Consider the following 22,104-nt stretch of genomic DNA (forward strand, 5'->3'; position numbering starts at 1 on the left):
TACACTAAAAACATTTAAAACTTTTAAAAAATCAACTGACCTGAAAAAGGGATCTTTTCTTATTGATCTGCCTCCATATTTTTTCTCATAGTATTGTAAGAGGAAAATCCACAGTACACACTGCAGGTAAGGCTAAAAGAAAAACATGTAGCAGCTCATGACTAAAAGATTTGTTGTAGTTTTTTCCTTTGCCAATGGAACTAAGACTATATACGTCAAGTTCCTTGCCATTACCAAAAGAAATAATCACAACCTTTTTCATACTTGACATGATAAAGATAATTAAAAATAAATTTTAATACAAACCAAAGCAGAATTATTTTTTAGCAAATTCTTCACTTATTTTCTATCTCTGTATCATTCATTTATTGTCAGCTTCATAAAATATAATCAAACACAAAAACTTTGTTTTTGCTTCTAAGAAAGACACAACTGTAATTAAATAGAATTAATAACATGTAAAAGGCTAAGTATATTAAAGTGAACACATTCAGTAAATGAAAGGTACTCCCCACTGAAATACAGATTAGCTAGCGTTAAGTAACATGCTTAACTTTTTATGCACCTTCTTTTTCATGCAACAGGATAAAAAACTAAACATAGTTAAAACCATAGGACCAAACTATTCTTAAGGTAACATGCTAACTCACAAAAACGCTTTATTTCTTACCGATATAACAGCTACTGAAAGCCTATCCCATGGATTATAGGTGTCCACATTTTTTCGTACATTCTTCCAAGAAATCTAAGACAAAAAGTTTTGAAAATATGTAAGCTGCAATATGTAGAAATATTTGAATTAAAATGAAAAAATGTATTTTGTTTAGCAAACGTGTACTTTCTATAAATAAGTTAGCTATTCATATTAGTAAGTTATATTTTTTACTTAAAATCTTCCCTGTCCCAAAATATTTCTGAAGATCAATATAAATTAAACACATTGAACTGAGACCTAAAAAGGGAAGCAGGGATAGTAAGATTAGTAAGTAGAATTAATTAGCAATTCTAAATCAAGAATTTATAACAATATTTTTCTAATCACATGGAAAGTTTTTCCAATTATCCAGCCTTAATAAAATGAATCTGGCTTTTGTCTCCATTTTTTCTTGTAGAAAATCTCTTACACTTTATTCTTTCTCATCCCTTTATAGTAAAATACATTATTTAATCACCGATAAACTCCTAAAAACAAATACTGACTGAAATCATGTCACACTTCTAATTATATACATCATTTTGAGCATCAGAGAACCTGTAATGAACATAGCCCTTTTCCTTTGAGAATTTACAGTTTAACAAGAGCTTACAATAATTTATGTTGCATTAATAATATCTAAATCAAGCAGTAGCCATTAGCCTGATGCATTTTACTATTTTCTGTACAAGAACTAACATCCCCAATTCAGACCATATTTATTTATGTTTTTTAACATATTAAAATATTTAGCAGAATTACCTTTATGAAAGAAATCAGGCAACCTAGAAGTGGATAGATTGGAATGATGATACAAAAGGCATAATGAAGAATAGTTGCAATTGTGTATCCCATAAAGAAAGTTATTTCAGTGATTGCAACACAAGCCAACGCTGTCTAAAGAAAAAAATAAACAAGTGACGAAGTGCTTACAAACTTCATACAAACTGACTTACAAATTGGTGTCTAAGCATTAAACTATTTTTTCAATCCTCTAATAAAACATGAAACTAGAGACGATATTTAGCCAGCAAGCAACAAGAGTATCACTTGTTTGTAGCTAGTGTCCTTGATACACTAGTTGCTAAATGTCTTCCATATTGTTCCTAGGTGGAAAGGATGATTCAGAAGACAAATGTACACACAAAAAGAAGCTCCCAATTATCTACCTAAATTCTGCACTTACAAAAGACATGTAACATTTTTAGTATAATCAGGAAGAATTCGTGACTTTTAATTAAACTGCTATGGAAAGTTGAAATAATGTAAAATGTGACTTACCACAGAATAGACAAATGACCAAAATTCTTTGGTATTTAAAATTTTCTTAAAGGTGAAAGAAGCAATATAAGTGAACAGAATAAGTGATGGAACATAACCAATAAGGCAAAAAACCTGTAAATCAGAAATATGTTTCTATAAAAATATGAATAGCTTGCAATACACACGACATGAAATACTAGTCATATTAAAATATTAAGAAATAATTATTAATACAATCCTAAATAAATCATTTAAACTGAACACTATTTGTAGTTTTTTATACCAAGTAAAATACTATCTCTCATTATTACAAAAAGCAAGTATAGCTAGCTACAACTTACTCTCTCTCAAATATTAGCTACTATTTTAATATACAGCACTTTATTTTTTAAAGTTTAAGAAAAACATTATTTTATATGGCAGAAACTAACATATAAGGTCATTACGATCTCTGACAAAATCGGTAAGTTTAGTTTCAGCCTCACCTGAAACTAACCTTGATGATGAGGTTTAGTCATCAACCTCACCTAACTCTGTTTTCCCTTTTTCCTAATAAAGTATTCAATGAAAGGGCCTACTGTCCGTCATTTACATGTGAATCAGTCTCTTCTTTGATATTTTAAGCTATATTTTATTTTATTTTAAATAATTTCCAGTTTTACTTTACATTCAGGAGATACACGTGCAGGTTTGTTACACAGGTATACTGCCTGATGCTGAGGTTTGGGGTATGATTGGTTCTGTCACCTAAGTACTGGACATAGTACACAACAGTTAGTTTTTCAACCCTTGCTCCCCTTCCTCCTGCCCCCATCTAACAGTGCCCAGTGTCTATTGTTGCCATTTTTATGTCCATGTTTACCCAATTGAGCTCCCACTTATAAGTGGGAACATGCAATAGTTGGTTTTCTGTTCCTTTGTTAATTCACTTAGAATAATGGCCTCCAACTGCATCTGTGCTGCCGCAACAGACATAATTTCATTCTTTTTTATGGCTGCACAGTATTCCGTGGTGTACATGTACCACACTTTCTTTATTCAATCACTGGTTGATGGGCTCCTAGGTTGATTCCATGTCTTTGCTATTGTGAAAAGTGCTGCAATGAACATACCAGCTCATGAGTCTTTTTGGTAGAATGATTTATTTTCTTTTGGATATATACCCAGTGATAGGGTTTCTGAGTTGTAAGGTAGTTTTAAGTTTTTTGAGAACTTTCCAAACTGCTTTCCATGGTTGCTGAAGTTTACATTCCCACCAAAAGTATATAAGCATTTCATTTTCTCTGCAGCCTTGCCAGCATCTGTTGGTTTTTGACTTTTTAATCATAGCCATTCTAACTGATGTGAGATGGTATCTCACTGTGGTTTTGATTTGCATTTCTCTGATGATTAGTGATGTAGAGCATTTTTTCATACATTTGTTGTCCACTTGCATGTCTTCTTTTGAGAAGTGTCTGTTCGTATCTTTTGCCCACTTTTTAATGGAGTTCGTTGTTTTTTGACTGTTGAATTGTTCAAGTGCCTTATAGATTATGGATACTAGGCCTTTGTTGGATGCATAGTTTGTATCTTCTCCCATTCTGTATGTTGTCCATTTACTCTGGTTATAGTTTCTTTTGCTGTGCAGAAGCTTTTTAGTTTAATTAGGTGCCACTTGTCAATTTTTATTTCTGTTGCAATTGCTTTTGAAGACTTATTTAGTCATAAATTCTTTCCCAATGTCTAGAATGGTATTTCCTAGGTTTTCTTGTAGAATTCTTAAAGTTTGATGTCTTACCTTAAATCTTTAATCCATCTTGAATTACTTTTTATATATGGTAAAAGGTGGAGGCCCAATTTCATTCTTCGGCATTTGGCTAGCCAGCTATCCCAGGACCATTTATTGAACACAGAGTCCTTTCCAATTGCTTATTTTTGTCAACTTTGTTGAAGATCAGATGGCTATAGATGTGTGGCTTTATTTCTGGGTCCTCTATTCTGTTTCATTGGTCTACATGTCTGTTTTTGTACCAGTATCATGCTGTTTTGGTCACTGGAACCTTATAGTATAGTTTGAAGTCAGGAAATGAAATGCCTCTGGCTTTGTTCTTTTTAGGTAGGATTCTTTTTTTTTTTCTTTTTCTTTTGAAATGGAGTCTCTCTCTGTTGCCCAGGCTGGAGTGCAGTGGCATGATCTCAGCTCACTGCAACCTCCACTTCCTGGGTTCAAGCGATTCTCCTGCCTCAGTCTCCTAAGTAGCTGGGACTACAGGCACATGCCACCACGCCCAGCTAATTTATTGTATTTTTAGTACAGATGGGGTTTCGCCATGTCAGCCAGGATGGTCTTGATTTCTTGACCTTGTGATCCACCCGCCTCGGCCTCCCAAAGTGCTGGGATTACAGGTGTGAGCCACTGCGCTCAGCTTACGTAGGATTCCTTCAGCCATTTGGGTTCTTTTGGGGTTCCATATGAATTTTAGAATAGCTATTTTAAATTCTGTGATGAATAATGTTGGTAGATTGATAGGAACAGTGTCGAATCTGTAGATTGCTTTGGGCAGTATGGCCAGTTTAACATATTGAGTCTTCTAATCATCTCTGAATTCCTTCAGCAATGTTTTATAGTTCTCCCTGTAGAGATCTTTCATCTCCTTTGTTAGATGTATTCCTAGGTATTTTAATTTTCTTGTGGCTATTATAAACGGGATTGTGTTCTTCATCTGGCTCACAGCTTGCCCATTATTGAGATATAGAAATATTAAGCTATGTTTTAAACTATGGAATAAAAGAGCTTATCCTTTGTGAAATTATTTTCAGGCATAAGTAAAATCAAGAAAGGCATTTTAAGGAAGGAATATATTAAAGCGTTCCTGATTACACCCAAGTAGGTGGTCTACATGAAAGATCATTTTAGTTTCAAGAAATTATTTTAAAATGGTGGTAAATTATTGTTTTAAAAGTCACTTATTATCATATAAAATGATTACATGTATTAAATACAATAGATACTTGCTCAATTTTCTTTAAAAAATAACCAAATTATTCAATAAGTCAATTGTTATGTTTATAAATAGTTTTTAAATAACATTGTATCTATAAATAGCATGAGTACAACACTAACTTACCACAGCAAGGAACTTTACAGTATAAAAATACAATCCATAATGAAATGCCAATAAGCTTCCTAGCATCAAGATAAGAATGATAAAAAATAAGGGGATATCAACAACAGCTTGTCCAATCCAATATGCAGATGGCAAAAGACCTGAAAGTTTAAGTTGAGTATAAGCTTTGATCTAAAAAAAAAGAAAAAAATTATAACTTTAGACACTTTAGAAACACACAAATAAATTAGTAAATTATCGCAGATCTCTTAATACTACATCAGCGAAACCAAAAAGGTCACATTCCAGGCTATAGGTAATAAAAGTCCCCCTCACACTAAATAAAAATTCCATTTAGCCTTTAATTTGGCTCACTATTTCTAAGTAGTAATAATTTCAACAAAATTTTTAAGAATCAGAATACAGTAGTGCTAAGAAACTGAGATTAAAATAAAACAAAAAGTGTCACGGCAGTTGGGGTTAACAGCCATACAAAGAATAAATAGCCAAAACATTACAGCTTTTGAAATACTGTGGAAACAGATGGGAAGATAATGTTTACACAGAAAAAGAATTCTCATTTTTAAAAATGAACCTTTCATAAATAAAAACACTAATAAATTGCCAAGTATCCTTTGGATTTACATAAGGCTTTCAGCTTAAGTGAAAGCTTCTGAAATGTTCAAAGCCTTTTATGTACACTGGCATAGTATATAAATCCAAGGTGTTACTTATGTCACAGGTTTGTTAATCATAAACTTAAATGATCATAGTTTTCCTATCTCATGTTCTCATTTAATTTGAAATTTCTAAAATATTTCACAAATCCAAATACCTAACAACTTTATTTAGTTGATTTTTGTCATCTGTAAAAATATCTACTCCTAATAACTAAAGGTATTATATGAAAGAGCTGTCCACAGAGTGAGATAAAGGAAGCATGAAATATAAAGATTAGTTAAGAAGAGGAGAAATGAACAAAATTGGCAAGTTTTCTGTTCAATGAATTATGAGAACATGAGACACATGTAAATTCTAATACAAGAATAAAAACATAAGCCAAGGCAAATGCAATTATTTTGGATAATTCAAACTTCTGTCATTCACACATTGCTGGGAGGGATAATATAAAATGGAATATTCATCCTGGAAAATAATTTGGCAATTTCTTATAAAACTAAACATGTATGATTCAGCAATTACACTCTTGGGCATTTATCCCAGAGAAATGAAAACTTATGTTTACACAAAACCTGTATGCAAATGTTCACAGCAACTTTTTCACAATAGCCAAAAATGGAAAACAATCCAAATGTTTTTCAGCAGGCAAACGGTTAGAGAAAGTGTGATGTATCCATACCATGGAATATTACTCAGCAATAAAAAGGAATGGCTTATAGATACATACGAATTGGATGAATTTCAAAAAAAATGCTAGTTGATAAAAGCTAATCCCAAAAGAAAACTTATTGTGATGCCATTTTACATTTTTGAACTATCAAAATTCTAGAAATAAGAGAACAGAGTAGTGGTTGCCACAGGTCGGAGAGGCTAGGAAAGGGCAAAAAATGGGAATATTTTTGGTGACAGAAATGTTCTGTATCTTGACTGTATCAATGCCAATATCCTGTTATATTTTTCTATAATTTTACAAGATGTTATCATTGGGATAATGTGTAAAGAGTACACTGGCTCTGTCATTTCTAACAAACATGAGTATACAACTATCTCAAAATAAAAAGTTTAATTAAAAATGTTTCAGTTGAAACAAGAAAGAAAAATGCAAATGTCCAGTAAATTTTATTATCGTGCAGTAGGTTATGGATTTCTATATTCCTTATGCTTTTCTATAATTTATATATTACTACAATGAGTATATTTATGACAAAAATTGAATATTATTTTAAAAATAGAGATATGTGTTACTTTTATACTAAACAAATTAATAACAAAATTTCTATTAGAATTTATTTTATTTATTTATTCATTTATTTATTTATTTATGAGATAGAGATTTTGCTCTTGTTGCCCAGGCTGGAGTGCAATGGCACGATCTCGGCTCACTTCAACCTCTGCCTCTCAGATTTAAGTGATTCTCCTGCCTCAGCCTCCCGAGTAGCTGGTATTACAGGCATGCGCCACCACACCTGGCTAATATTTTTTGTAGTTTTAGTAGAGATGGGGTTTCTCCATGTTGGTCATGCTGGTCTCAAATTCCCAACCTCAGGTGATCCACCCACCTCGGCCTCCCAAAGTGCTGGGATTACAGGCATGGGCCACCATGCCTGGCCTAGAATTTATCTTTCTAGAATTTATTAAAATAATGAGTTCATTATTCATCACAGTCTGTAAGTTAATTTAGACAAATTGGTTTTTACTTAATTAAGATCATCTGTGAAAAAGATCAGAAGTTTTATTAGAGGAGTAAGATACAATCTCAGCAGAGTGAAAGAGTGGGAGACTTTGAACAGCCAAAGACTGTACAAGATCACTATATGCCTGAAGGAAAACAAAAGGGAAAGGCGCAAAAAGAAAGTGAAAGAATACCAAAGAACCTCTGTATACTTAGCAATTTCTCCAAGGCCCTAATGATGACAATCACTTTCACCTTTTTTTTTCCCCGTTAATAAGAATTTAGCACCTTGACTACTTAATACCCCTGTTAAAGGATAAAAGGGACAGGCATGTTAGTGTGCCAGTTAAGGACATAAAGATCATAGTCAGTTCCCAAGTCCACAATTTAAACAAGTTGAGTCAACCTGAGCAAGTCATATGAACAATCCCATCTTTGATTTCCTGATCTATAAGAAATCGGTAACAAAAAACTTTCCTCACAATGTCGTGAGAATTAGAGAACATAATTTTTAAGGCATGTAGCAAGTCTCAAGTAATAAATATTAATTATCACTACTATTACAATAAGAAACTATAATAAATGTATTTATATTTCATTTACTTATTTCTAAAATAACAATTATAGTAAGCCTTGCAATCATGCAAATAGGTTATTTTTATACAACACTTATTAGCAAATTATATATTTTTAACTGAGTCATTACCTTATGATTCTCTGCATTTTCCATGGCAAAGTAAGGTGGCATTGCAGTAACAATGATTCCAAGCAAAGCTGCTTGAAAATACAGCTCAATTTTAAAAACTATGTCGGTAATTTCCTGAAAGACAACCACAGAATAACAAATGAAACTGAGAATCATTTTATGTCTTAAGATATATCTTAGGATATTTCTTATATCCTAAAAAAAAAAATCAAAACCTCAGAAAGAACATATTAGCATATCTAACCCAGGCATAGTCTACATGAAAGAATGAGTGGCAGACATATTAACAGGTGGTGGTGGACAATGTTACAAACTCTGCCACTTATTAATAACTATCTGATCCTGAGCAAATAATTTTACTTTCATTTTCCTGTCCAGAACACAGAATAATCTGGCATATAAACTAAACTTCGCAATTTAATAAAAATGAATGATGTATTTGAAAAGCAATTAGTATGGCCACCATAGTGGTCCTAAGCAATAATAATAAATATCTAAGAATGATATTTGTGGCTCTTTATTGTCTTTTCAATTGGCAAAATCTATATCCAAGCTCAGCTTCCTATGGAACCAGAACTTCTCCCAAGCAGAAGAGGACTTAACTCCCACAGGCCCCAATGTCGTTAGCTTCCCCAGGGATCCAGGTGCAGTCAGCTAACTTTCCCAGACAATCAATAAACAGCTAACACTTCAAATGCAGAATACCCAGGTCCAAGGATACTATATTATCATCCACCCTCACCAAGGTCAGTTTCCTCCCCTTGTTCTATAAGAATATGTACCCATGGGACAGAGAAGGTACTCTGCACTGGAATAAAATCCACAGTGCCTAGCAGATACCCTGGCACTGGCACAACCCTCCATGGGATGACACAGAGACAGAGTACATCACTGTCTTGTTGAAACCTAGCCTTCTGAGTTTTCCTATTTAGCAATAAAGTCAATTCCATAGTTTAGGTCATATGACACTGCAGAATTTGTCTGAAATTCTGGTAATATGACAGTGGAGGCCAAGAAAGAACCCACAAATATGTAGACTAGTAGTGCAAGAAGTGGAAATGAACGAGACTAGTTGGATCCAATCATACAGAATCTAATGAAGGAAGAAACAAATTTGAAATATTAATATGACTATACATATGAATAGTTAGCTTTAAAAACTCCCATTTATTTCTTTCAAAATATAATATGATTATATGTCAGTGTCTGATGAAAATTATAACTTGTAAAATCTTGTGTAATAGTTATGGATACAGACATATGTAGTAACATCATAAAAACATGTATGGGAATTACAAATTGTGAAACTGTGAATTGTGGTTACTTCTATGGGAGAGAAGGAAACAAGATTGGAGAAGGGTAACATGAGTTTTCACCTGTATCTTTAAAGTTTTATTAAAAACAAATATTATGCAATATTAGCATCTGAAATATTTGGATAGTAGGTGGTTCATTTTCTGTAGGTTTGAAATATTTCATAATAAGAGATACTTCTCCACAGACACTGTTGCTGGAAATGGAAAATGATGCAACCATTTTGGAAGGCAGTTTGGCAGTTCTTCAAGTGTTAAACATAGAGTTACTAGATGATCTAGCAATTCCACTCCTAGCTATACATTCAAGAGAAATAAAAACATATGCTCATACAAAATCTCGTACTAAAATATTCATAGCATTACTCATAATAGCCAAAAGGTGGAACTAACCCAAATGCCATCAACTGATGAATGGATAAACAGAATGTGGTATTTCACATAAACATTCCATACATTCCTCACAATGATTTAGTAGTAAAAATAAATGAAGCACTGATATGTGTTACAACATGGATGAATCTTCAAAGCAGTATGTTAAGAAAGCAGACAAAAAAGACTACATACTGTATGATTCCCCATTTATATAAAATGTCTAAAATAAGGAAATCCATAGACACAGAAAGTACATTAGTGGTTGCCTAGGGTTGGGAGTGGGTATGAGAGGAAATGAGTGATTACTAATGAGTATAAGGGTTATTTTTTGGGGGGCGGGGTGATGGTATATCTAAAACTGACTGTAGTAAGGACTGCACAACTCTACCAGCATAATAAAAAACACTGAAGTGTATACTTTAAATACTTTAAATAATGGTCAGGTTGATTCGGTATTATATTTCAATGAAGCTGTTTTTAAAAGTATGACAAGAGAAAATAGAAAATATTATTCCAGATATTTGTCCATTTATTTTTAGCATATGAAAATCAAAAGGATTAAGAGAAAAAATGTTGAATACTTTTCTGTAATCTTAAGTTGATTATGATATGCACAATCCAACAGTTCTATCTAGAGGAAAAATGGTTGTGTGGGTGACTTCTTGAGTTTTTTTCAATACCCCAATATCTGGATTTTGGGTAAAAAACATTCATTTAAAAATTATATTATATTCTATGATCAATACAGAACACACTTATTCCTTATACAAATATCAATACCAAAACAGAATCTCCTGTACCCTGACACACACACATACTGGGGAATCCTAAACCTTAATGTAAACCATTTCTCACTTGAGTTTTAAGAAGACTAAGAGGTCTCACAAGATAAACTTCTACATATTTAGTTACTTTTGCTTGTTTTTTTAACAGTTATTACATATATGACATGCATATAGAAATTTATCTGTATATACATTGGCTTACTTGAAAGAATGGGGTACTCCAGATCTGGATGGTTTCAGTCACATTTAAATGATAAAGATAGTAGTTACTAATGATATTCACTAATATAGGTAAAGAATAAACCATAGTACTGTTGAAAACAGCTGCAAAAACATAGTCCTACAATTAAAATAAAAGACACTTATTACATACTGTACATAAGTGGATATATTATTGCTATGTACCAAGCTTTTCTCACCAACAAAGCTAATTCTCATACTGAAAAACTGCTTCAACAACTCACAGAAATAATACTCAATGATAGATAAAGACATCTGGTTTGGAATGTACAGATATTTTAGTATTTTAAACAAGCATATAATTTTTTAAAAAAACTAAATTTCTGTAACTTTATATATTGGTCATCTGTGAGGGAATGAAATGTATCAAGACAGCTAGTTATTTCCAAAAGTAAAATCTAATTTCTAACTCATAAGGTCAAATCAACAAATAATTAATTTTAGAAGAAATGTTTTAATCTTGCATAACTCCCAAATGGATATTCATTCACAGGATTCATCTTACCTTTTCTAAACGCATCACATTTAAAGCCGCACTATGGGGAGCCACGGATACATAGTCACTGTCATTAATCATGGTCACCATTATGTTCTGGCTTGTGAAAAAGCTAATAAGATCACTGATATCTGAGTCTGGTGTTAGAAAATAAGCAAATAATAAAGAATGAGTTTAAACGAGGCTTTTAGTAACATTGGGAAGATAATTCTAGTTTTAAAGAAATATTTTATTTTCATTAGCGAATACACAAGTAAGTACATTGGCTCTGAAGCCAGTCAGCCTGGTTTTAAAGCTGAGTTGTAACATTAAACTATTCGTCCTTCAAGCAAGTTACCTAGATGCTCTGGACCTTAAGTTTCCTCTTTTGTAAAGTGGGTAAAATAAGTATATCTGCCTTACAGGTAGAGTGATCATGAAGATTGAATGACTGAATATATACACAGAGTTTAGAACCTGACACATAGTAACTGTGCATATTTTAGCTGCTGCCGCTGCTGCTGCTGCTACAACTATTATTAACATTGAAAAGTTAACCTATAATACATGAAATTTCATTAAATAATAAGAATAAAAATTGGACAATTTTAGGTAACAAGATAACCTGCTAAGCTTGGAAAGGTATAGGCGTGGTAACATCATTCCCTAGAGGATTTTTTTGTAGGCTCTGGGCAGACACGTCAATTGCCTTAACTACCTTAAAATATTCAAACAAATAATCACATCCCTATCTACATTCTCTAAAGTACCTGGAGCCAAGAGTAAGATTTTAAATCCTGTCAGGATTTAAATCTATACCAACATGTCTGCCGAATAGATGCAGTTTCCCCTCTATCATAACAAAAACCAGGATTCAGGGAAGGACAAATGTCACTTTGAGAGAAATTTAAATCAAACAAAGCAAAACATTACTAGTAACTGAATAGTATGGCAGGGTGGATCAGACACAGCACCAAATCTCAGTGTCACAGAGAATGGTGACACTACTTTACTCCCAATCAAGTACCTTAACTGATCTCTTATCTCTAACTTGTAAGAACAGCTATGTACCCTGAGAAGAGAGACACATTATAAGTGAAGGAACCACAGCACAAGAGATACAAAAAGCTCTGCAAGGTGGGCAAGATACTACCTAATATATATACACAGAGAGGCCAGTGGTTCAAAAAAAAAGTGGTTTTATTCTGGAACACACATGAGGCTTAGGAAAATATGGCATGCATAAGCAAGCAACTCTAAGAATAAAAAATAAAGAGAAACTGAAAATACTAGAATTTCTAAAGCTTAATGAGAATTAACTCAAAGCAAAAAGATTTTGTTTGAAGCCAAGGTCCTCTTTTTAAAAAAAGAAATATTTGAGATACATGTACAATTCCCTGGACACATATAAAAAATGTCAAGATTATCATAGTGTAAGGATTATATGTTAGCAATATCAAATGTATTTTAAAACCAAAATGAGAATTCCTAATGAAAGAAAAAAATTGCAAAACCTAACATTTTCCATTCGAGTAATTTTCCATTAATTTTCCATGCTCCAAGTAATTTTCCATGTTCTCACTCATTTATCCATCAATAAATGGATCTTTTCCCCAAAGAATGAAGGTTATGTAATATAACAAGCATCAGATTTTAACAGTGATGATTTTAATAGTAATTTATAATCATTCCTAGCCAGGCTTATTACTTTAATACTTGGCAAAGTCTTTTTTGAATCAGTTAGTGAATCAAAAAGGAATGATACTAGAATGTAGGTGAAGTGTTAGAAAGGTTAAACCCCACAGAGTTTGTTACAGAATAGGAGATGTTTTAGGAACAACTGATCACATACGAATCAAGTTTGTATTAGCTTTTAACATTTTGAAAATGAGAACACTATGTCAGTTTTTTGTTTTGAGCTTTGCTCAAGTCTGTATGTCTAAATTTTTTTCATATTTAACAACTATGTGGTAAGAATACAAATAGCAAAGCCAAAAATATCCATTACAAATCTAATGTATTCAATTAGAGAGATTTATATCTGTCTTATTTTTCTTAGTTTTAACTAATTCTTCAGACTGTCCTTGAAGAATTAAACACTTCTATGCAGACACATACTTCTATAAATATTATGTACTATAACTCTTTGTAAAGAGGGTTTTTCAACTTTTGAAGTATATTTTGCTCATCATGAACTTATCAGCATAAAACATGCTGGTAAGAATAACATTATTAAAAAAAGAAATTTTACTATTATACAAAGTATAAATTAGAGTATTTTAAAAAACTATTTATTTATTTTTACCTTATTTTATTTTATTTTTTGAGGCAGAGTCTCCCTCTGTTGCCCAGACTGGAATGCAGTGGTATGATCTTGGCTCACTGCAACCTCTGCCTCCCGGGTTCAAGCGATTCTCCTGCCCAGCCTCCCGAGTAGCTGGGACTACAGGTGCGTGTCACCATGCCTGGCTAATTTTTATAGTTTTAGTAGAGATGGGGTTTCACCATGTTGCCCAGGCTGGTCTCAAACTCCTGACCTCAGGTGATCCACCTGCCTCGGCCTCCCAAAGTGCTGGGATTACAGGTGTGAGCCATCACACCTGGCCAAAACTGTCATTTATTTGTAAACCAAAATTTACTGTAATATATTCTTCAGCATCAATAAGAGATGTATTGAACTATAGATTTCATGCAGATAGACCACGCCTTTACCTTAAATATATTTCTAAATTCTAGACCTTTATCCACCCCTCAACCCCACGCTCCATGCCCAACACTCATTCACAGACCTTCACACACTCTCACCAGTAGAATTTTGAAGAAGCAGACTTGTTTTGTACTTATGAGGTTTCTCTCCAGGTTTTAGAAAATATAAGTCTGGAACAAGTTTGATGGGAACCACAGCATTTTTAAAAGAGTGATGCACCAAAAACATAAAAATCTGAACTGTGAAAAAAATTAAAAGCAGAAGCAACCTGAAAAGAAAAAAATAACACAGCTCATGGTACATATTACATTAATATGAAAATCAATTAAAACTCTCCCTTCACATTGATAATCAGGACTTTGTTTTTATTTGAGACAGGGTCTGGTTCTGTCACCCAGGCTGGAGTGTAACGGGCGTGATCTCAGCTCACTGTAACCTCCGCCTCCCGGACTCAAGCAATCTTCTCCCCTTAGCCTCCTGAATAGCTGGGACTACAGGCACACACCACCATACACAACTAATTTTTGTTATTTTTTGTAGCGGTGGGGTTTCGCCATGTTGCTGAGGCTGCTCTCGAACTCCTGAGCTCAAACAAGGAGCTTGCCTGCCTCAGCCTCCCAAAGTGCTGGGATTACAGGTGTGAGCCACCTTGCCCAGCCCACATTGGTATAGATTTAAACTCTAGATAGTTAAAAGATAACAACTGAAAAAACAAAGGAAAAAAACTAAAAAAAAAGAAAAGAAATCCTATTTCCCAAAATGATTTTATGACAATACTGGAGAGAAAGTCAATACCATATGACAAAAATTAAAAGTTATAAAAGTATATTTTAGATCAGTGACGCCCTTAAATTTTCATAAGAGTATGTAAACACGTAGTTATAACTGTTAAAGCACAAGACGTTATGTCTCAAATATTTGTCTCTACTCCTGAAGGAATTACTTCCTGTCCTGTCTCTATCTTAACCATTTTTTTTTTTTTTTTTTGAGACAGAGTCTTGCTCTGTCACCCAGGCTGGAGTGCAGTGGTGAGATCTCAGCTCACTGCAACCTCTGCCTCCCAGGTTCAAACGATTCTCATGCCTCAGTCTCCCAAGTAGGTGGGACGACTGGCCTGTGCCACTGTACCCAGCTAATTTTTGTACTTTACTAAAAACAGGGTTTTGCCATGTTGGCCAGACTGGTCTTAAACTCCTGGCCTCAAGTGATTCACTTGCCGCAGCCTTCCACAGTGCTGGGATTTCAGGCGTGAGCCACCGCAAGAGGGCCCATTTACTTTTCACATAAGAACAAAAATATTTTAGATATAGAGAAGCAAATAAAAATACAATTAAACTCTGAATGGCTGATACCTTTGAAATCTCATCCTAATCGCAATTTTATCATATTAATTGCCATTGCTGCTCTCAGTAGGCAAAGCAAGGTATACTACAATGCCCTTTTATCTGGAAGGCAGCTACTTATCTGATAAAATACCTCTGTATTACATGTAGTAAGTGTCCTAACAAGTGGTTGGAGAGCTTAGATCATCATACTTTATTTAGCCATTTATAATTTTCACATATTCCATAATTTTAAAAAAAATATTTCTTAAATTGTTATATCTGACAAGATTTCAAAAGCATATGGCATGGATCCAGTTCCACAATAAGTTAAGAAGTGATTTAGGTTAAAAAATATTCACAATTAAATAATATTTGGAACATGAGGTTAAACAAAGTTGAAGGAATTTCTTTACCACAGAACATCTCATGTGTTTTTCTATGCTAATGAATAACTCTTTAATATAGGGAATAAAAGAGTAATATTTTCTAAATGTATTTGACTATGGAACACATTTTGTTGTGGATTGAATGTTTGTGCCTCCCCAAATTTGTATGTTGAAGTTCTAACTCCGATATAATGGTGTTTGGAAATGGGACTTCAGAAAGGTAATCTGCATAAGTTGGCATCATGAGGGTGGGGTCCCCATGATGGGATTAGTACATTTATAAAAAGAGACACCAGAGGGTACATGCCAGTGTACACAAAGAGGTCATATGGGCACACAGTGAGATGGTGGCCTTCCACAAGCCAGGAAGACAGCCCTCACCATGCTGGCACTCTGATCTCAGACCTGTAGCCATCAGAATTGTGAAAAAATATATTCTGTTTAAGCCACCCAGTAAATGGTATTTTGTTATGGCAGTCAAAGCTGACTGAAGTATTTTATTTTATTTTATTTTGAGACAGAGTCTCGCTCTGTTGTCAGGCTGGAGCGCAGTGGCACGATCTCGGCTCACTGCAACCTCCACCTCCTGGGTTCAGGCAATTCTCCTGCCTTAGCCTCCCGAGTAGCTGGGACTACAGGCGTACACCACCACACCCAGCTAATTTTTTTTGTATTTTTAGTAGAGATGGAGTTTCACCATGTTGGTCAAGATGGTCTTGATCTCCTGACCTCAAGATCTGCCTGCCTTGGCCTCCCAAAGTGTTGAGATTAAAAGTGTAAGCCACTGAGCCCAGCCAGTATTTTAATTATTTTTCTGAGTGCATTTTATGAGAATGGTATTTAGAAAACGTAGCACATATACACCACGGAATACTATGCAGCCATAAAAAAGGATGAGTTCTTGTCCTTTGCAGGGACATGGATGAAGCTGGAAACCATCATTCTCAGAAAACTAACACAGGAACAGAAAACCAAACACTTCGTGTTCTCACTCCTAAGTGGGAGCTGAACAATGAGAACACATGGACACAAGGAGGGGAACATCACATACCGGGGCCTGTCGGGGTGGGGTCTAGGGGAGGGATAGCATTAGGATAAATACCTAATGTAGATGATGGGTTGATGAGTGCAGCAAACCACCATGGCACGTGTATACCTATGTAACAAACCTGCAAGTTCTGTACATATATCCCAGAACTTAAAGTATAAAAAATAAAATAAAATAAAATACATTGAAACATGCTGATTTAAATAAACATTTTTCTTTCAGTAATGCCGACCCAGGAATAAATCAGATACATGACTGACATTTGTTTGACAATGAATTTGGTCAAAGAAGAGCATATAAATTTAGCATATTCCAAACATATAACTATATTCTTATTCTTAATTATTAAGCCTTATTACTACTGCCATTTTGGACTTAAGATAGGTGTGTGGTATATGAAAGTGGTTAACGTTATCTCCAAATAATTCAGTTCCTAATACCCTAGAGAAAGGCTAAAGCTAACTTGAAAAGATGTCATTTTGATCCCAGATCTACTAGCTATGTAGCCTTCTTTATTTTTCAGTTTCCTCATATGATAAATAGAGGTAAAACTCATTTTTCCTGCTATTTACAAAAAGTAGTTATAAAAACTAACTATAGATGCAAAAAATAGTGAAAAAATAGAAACACAAAATAAAATTTAAGATACAATGGGGAGTGTATTAACATATTCAAGGAAACTTGAATCTGTGCTCCCAGGTGAAAGAAAGAAAAAGATACAATGACAGTAATTCAAAAATTATACAATTAGGGAATATTTGTTATTTCCTCACTTTATAGATGAGACAATAAATGCTAGTTTAAAAAGTGTAAGACAGGGTATTTGATGAACTCATTGTAATTTTTTTCTCTAACATTGTGAAATTATAGTGGTAATCTTTCAAAACTATATAAATTATTTACATATGTTAACATTTTAAAAATTAAGATGGTAAAACCAATTTGTATCCTTAAAAAACAATCCATCAGGTATAAGGGTGATAATTATACTTACACTGATCTCACTGATTTACTTTCACGTTTCAAGGTAAAGAAATGAAACTTTGCTATTGTATACATCTGTTGTTTCCAAAGGCTCATGGTGCTCACTAGAGAAGCCTTGGTTTCAGAAAGAATAAGTAAGCTCTGTTCCATTTCATCAAAAGATTTTGAATCCATTTCTTCCTCCAGTGGCTGCTGAGTAAATACACTATAATCTATTTGCCAAAACAAAACAAACATTTCAGTATATTCATTAAAAAAGATAAAATCTTTCTGAAGCAGGGAAATTTAAAGCAGCATAGGTCTGGCAGTTATGTGGAACAAATGAAACTCTCGTATATTCTGGCAGTATCTATTAAAGCTGAACATACGTATATCTTTTGATCCAAGAGATCCCCAACAGGTATAAACCCAACGGAGGTACGAATATAGGTTTCACCAAAACACATGTATAAGAACATTCTTAGTAGAGCCCTATCTAGAAAACCCATATCCTGGAAAGAACCCAAATGTCTACTGACAGGTGAATGGATGAATAGTTGTAACATATGAATATAAGAGAACAGTGTAAACCAATGAAAATGAACCAACTACTGTACCCACAACAACATGGTTGAACTTCACAAATGTCATATTGAGTAAAAGAGGACAGATGCAAAGGAGACACATGGTATAATTCCACTAGTTCAAAATCTAACTGGACGCATGTGCATATTTAATATCTTATTATCTCTGTATCTGTACAATATCCAACTTTTATGTCAACTTTTCCTCTCTGACTACAACCTAACATCATGTCCTGATCATATACGCGACTTCTCTCTTATCTCCATGTTTGAGAGTCCTCTCCTGGCTTTACACTAGTTCTCAATTAAAATTTAGCCTCAGGCTCAGTTTTCAGCCAAATTCTGCCCTTCAACTTCATCTTTAGTCTTTGGAAGGTTTAAGAGCCAAATGCCTACTTCAATGTAATTTCCTGGCATTACTGAGGTTGTACATGATCAATGACAGTGTGATCATACAGATTATTAGCACAACACTTAAAAGGTATAACAAATTCAGTAGTGTGAATAAGGTATGTCATTCAGATTTCATTTTAATATTTAATATTCATTTAAATTACAGTTAAACATTCCAAATGTATTTGGAATAAAAATGTATTTATGTACTTTATGTTAAAATTCTACCAATGAAACCATAAACATATATTTATTTAATGGCAAGAATAAAATATTACACAATTGAGGTTTATTTTAAACTCAAAAACAGACATTCAGAAATTTAGATGCAGAAAAATATTGACAGTTAGTGCAAATATTAAAGAGAATGTACTAGTTAGATAACTTTAGGAAGCACATTGTAACTTTTGGGCCAATACATGTATTTTTTAATTTAGATAATAATATAAAAAGAAATAAGATTATATAATATTAATTTTATATAGTGGTTCTGTGCACTAGTACTCAAAGTATTAAAACAAATTTGGGAGACTTACTTCTTTTTTTAGTTATTTAATTCCATTAAGGCCATACACTTTCAATACAAAAGTTTTATTTTGGATTCTTCCACAATTTGTGAGGGTGAACTAAAAGCAGAACACCAACTTCATCATTTAAAAATTTCAAAAGAAGGAGAAACTACAAAATCACATACATTAATTTTCAGATAAATCTTCATTGATCCAGACATAATAACAAAAGAAAAATTAAGAACTCAAAAACATATGGCTTCTCCTCACTGCATTTGAAAGTGAGCATCTAGGATGATAAATGTAGGACTACAGGAGCAACTTTACAGTTAGTGATGCTGACAAATTATTGTTCCCACACAGTAAGGCCAATCTTTTAAAATTTGACTACCAAATCATGAATAATTAAATTCTAGGAAGATTTTTTTAAGTTTCAGATTTATTTTAGCATAATATAATGCAAGTTTACTCCATGATGATATATTCAGCTTGATTCTTGACTTTGGTATCACAATGATTTTAATCATCGGCCACTCGACATTCACGCAAAATGTGTATTTGCAGCATCTCAACTCTTTTAACAACTGTGAACTAACATCCTGGTTTCCTTTGCTCTCCTCACCTGCCACTACAGATATTTTGCTAACCTTCAATCATAAAGATTCCTCAACTCATGTTCTCACTGTAAACTAAATAGATCCACTTTGCTCCTTACTGCATCGTGAAATTGATCTGTCAAGATCAACACTCTTACACTCTGCCAAATCCCTCACCATCTTTTACGTTACCAAAACTACCCTTTTTGTCCTCATCTTATTCTTCACAGCAATCGACAAATAACTGACCACTTCCTCTTTCCTAAAACACCATTTTTCTAGGTTTTTCCATTTTCACTCTTTCATGAAAAAGTAGAGTAATAATTGCTCATTCATGGTCAGCCCTTTTGGCTCCTTCTCCACTGCTCACCCAGGGGGCTTGCCCCTCAATTCTTATCTATACTCCTTACCCAACTAAAAGATTTCATCCAATGCCATAGCACCATCTATCTATGAGTAACTTCGAAATCTGCATCTTCAGCCCTAACGTCTTCATTTAGCTCCAGATGCATCTCAAACAATATACTCAAAATTCATGCCTGGGCTGGGAGCGGTGGTTCATGCCTGTAATCCTAGCACTTTGGGAGGCCAAGGTGGGCGGATCACCTGAGGTCAGTTCAAGACCAGCCTGGCCAACATGGTAAAACACTGTCTTTACTAAAAAATACAACAATTAGCCGGGCATGGTGGCAGGCGCCTGTAATCCCAGCTACTTGGGAGACTGAGGCAGAAGAATCGCTTGAACTTGGGAGGCGGAGGTTGCAGTGAGCCAGGATTGCGCCACTGCACTCCAGCCTGGGTGACAGAGCAAGACTCCATCTCAAAAAAACAAAAAAAAAAAAAGGAAAAAACTTGTGCCTGCATTCCTTCTTTCCACATACCTACTCTTCCCCTATTTTCAGGAAATGGCAATCTCATTCCCAGTTATCAAGCCAAAAGCTTAGGAATTATTCTTCATTCCACCATCTCCTGAACCTCTAACACTCAATCTATCAGCAACTCATCACCACTACCACCAATATAACCCAAACCTGTTCTTTCCCCCTTTTATTTTTTTAACAGGGTCTCCTTCTGATGCCCAGGCTAGAGTGCAGTGGTGTCATCATGGCTCACTGCAGCCTTGATTTCCTGGGCTCAGGTGATTCTCCCACTTCAGCCTCTAGAGTAGTTGGAACTACAGGCACACACTACCACACCAGGCTATTTTGTGTTTTTTTGTAGCAACAAGGTTTTGCCATGTTGCCAAGGCTGGTCTGGAACTCCTGGGCTCAAGCGATCTCCCTGCCTTGGCCTCCCAAAGTGCTGGGATTATAGGCATCAGTCACTGCACCTGGCCTCCCTATTTTCACTGACACCCTAGTTCAAGGTAGTATTAACTATAATAGTTTCCTAACTGGTCTTCCTACTTCCGCACTTCATTTCTAATCCTCTCATTCAACAACCAGAACGTGTTTTTTAAAAATTCAAATCAGATCATAGTACCTATTTGCTTTAAAACTCTCTGATAGCTTCACACTACAGTAAGAAAACAAATGAAATTGTTTTCCAGATGTTCAAAGGCAAAACATGATCTATCCCTTTGAGTATCCTCCTGACTTTGCTGTGTAATATCTTCACCATGGCTCCGGCCATGGTAGCCTTTTTTTTAATTCCTCAAAGACATCCAACTCATTCCTCAGTTAATATCTTTGCAGTTGCAGTTCTTTATCTGAAAATTTCTACCCTAAAATCTTCACCTACTTGATTTTTCTTGTTATACAGGCCTCGGGTCAAGTATCATCTCAACAAAGTCCTTCCTGATGATATAACCTAAATTCGCTGCCTTCTAAGACCACCCCATTATTTCCTGCATAACTCCTATCACTAAGTATCTCATTACTTATTTACTTGTATACTTTTACCCTTTCTTCCAAAAAATAATATAAAATTCACATTTATATAATTTTTGTCTTATTCACCATCTGTCTGGTCCATTGCCTAAAATGTTTTGTTAGTTCTGTTTTTACCTGCTTGGTCAATTTCCGCTTCAACTTCTAGCTTCAAAAATACATCTTCCAAAGTCGTCATGGAAACACCATAAGAAATGACACCCAAATTTGAATGACTGTCTAGGGCGGAAAACAAACCTAAAAGAAAGAAAATGAAAGAACAGTATATCGTTAAGCATATTATCATAAATTATTGTAAAATATCCTTTAAAAATAAGTTCATGAACAGCCCGTACAACATACCATGACCCATCTCTAAAAAAATAAAATAAATTATCTAGGCATACTGATGCAAGCCTGTAGTCTTAGCTACTC

At 34.2% G+C, this 22,104-nt stretch overlaps 1 protein-coding gene across 4 annotated transcripts in view; it reads right to left on the reverse strand.

Moving 5' to 3' along the window:
* Positions 1 to 22,104, reverse strand: part of ABCA5 (ATP binding cassette subfamily A member 5) — a 78,856-nt gene that overhangs the window by 13,114 nt on the left and 43,638 nt on the right. For all 4 annotated transcript variants that reach the window (XR_003723850.2, XR_013407112.1, XM_015120205.3 and 1 more), the window contains 11 exons: positions 21,808 to 21,927; positions 17,751 to 17,952; positions 14,096 to 14,265; positions 11,321 to 11,448; positions 10,778 to 10,915; positions 8,103 to 8,216; positions 5,065 to 5,235; positions 1,976 to 2,089; positions 1,457 to 1,591; positions 671 to 745; positions 41 to 132 (listed from right to left, as the gene is read on the reverse strand). Coding sequence is in view for 2 of the 4 variants with exons in the window: in XM_015120205.3 (XP_014975691.3) it covers positions 41 to 132; positions 671 to 745; positions 1,457 to 1,591; positions 1,976 to 2,089; positions 5,065 to 5,235; positions 8,103 to 8,216; positions 10,778 to 10,915; positions 11,321 to 11,448; positions 14,096 to 14,265; positions 17,751 to 17,952; positions 21,808 to 21,927 (1,459 nt within the window). In the remaining 2 variants the exon portion in view is untranslated. The remainder of the gene's footprint in view (positions 1 to 40; positions 133 to 670; positions 746 to 1,456; positions 1,592 to 1,975; positions 2,090 to 5,064; positions 5,236 to 8,102; positions 8,217 to 10,777; positions 10,916 to 11,320; positions 11,449 to 14,095; positions 14,266 to 17,750; positions 17,953 to 21,807; positions 21,928 to 22,104) is intronic.

Source organism: Macaca mulatta, chromosome 16 (genome assembly GCF_049350105.2).
Source record: "Macaca mulatta isolate MMU2019108-1 chromosome 16, T2T-MMU8v2.0, whole genome shotgun sequence".
NCBI lineage: Eukaryota > Metazoa > Chordata > Mammalia > Primates > Cercopithecidae > Macaca > Macaca mulatta.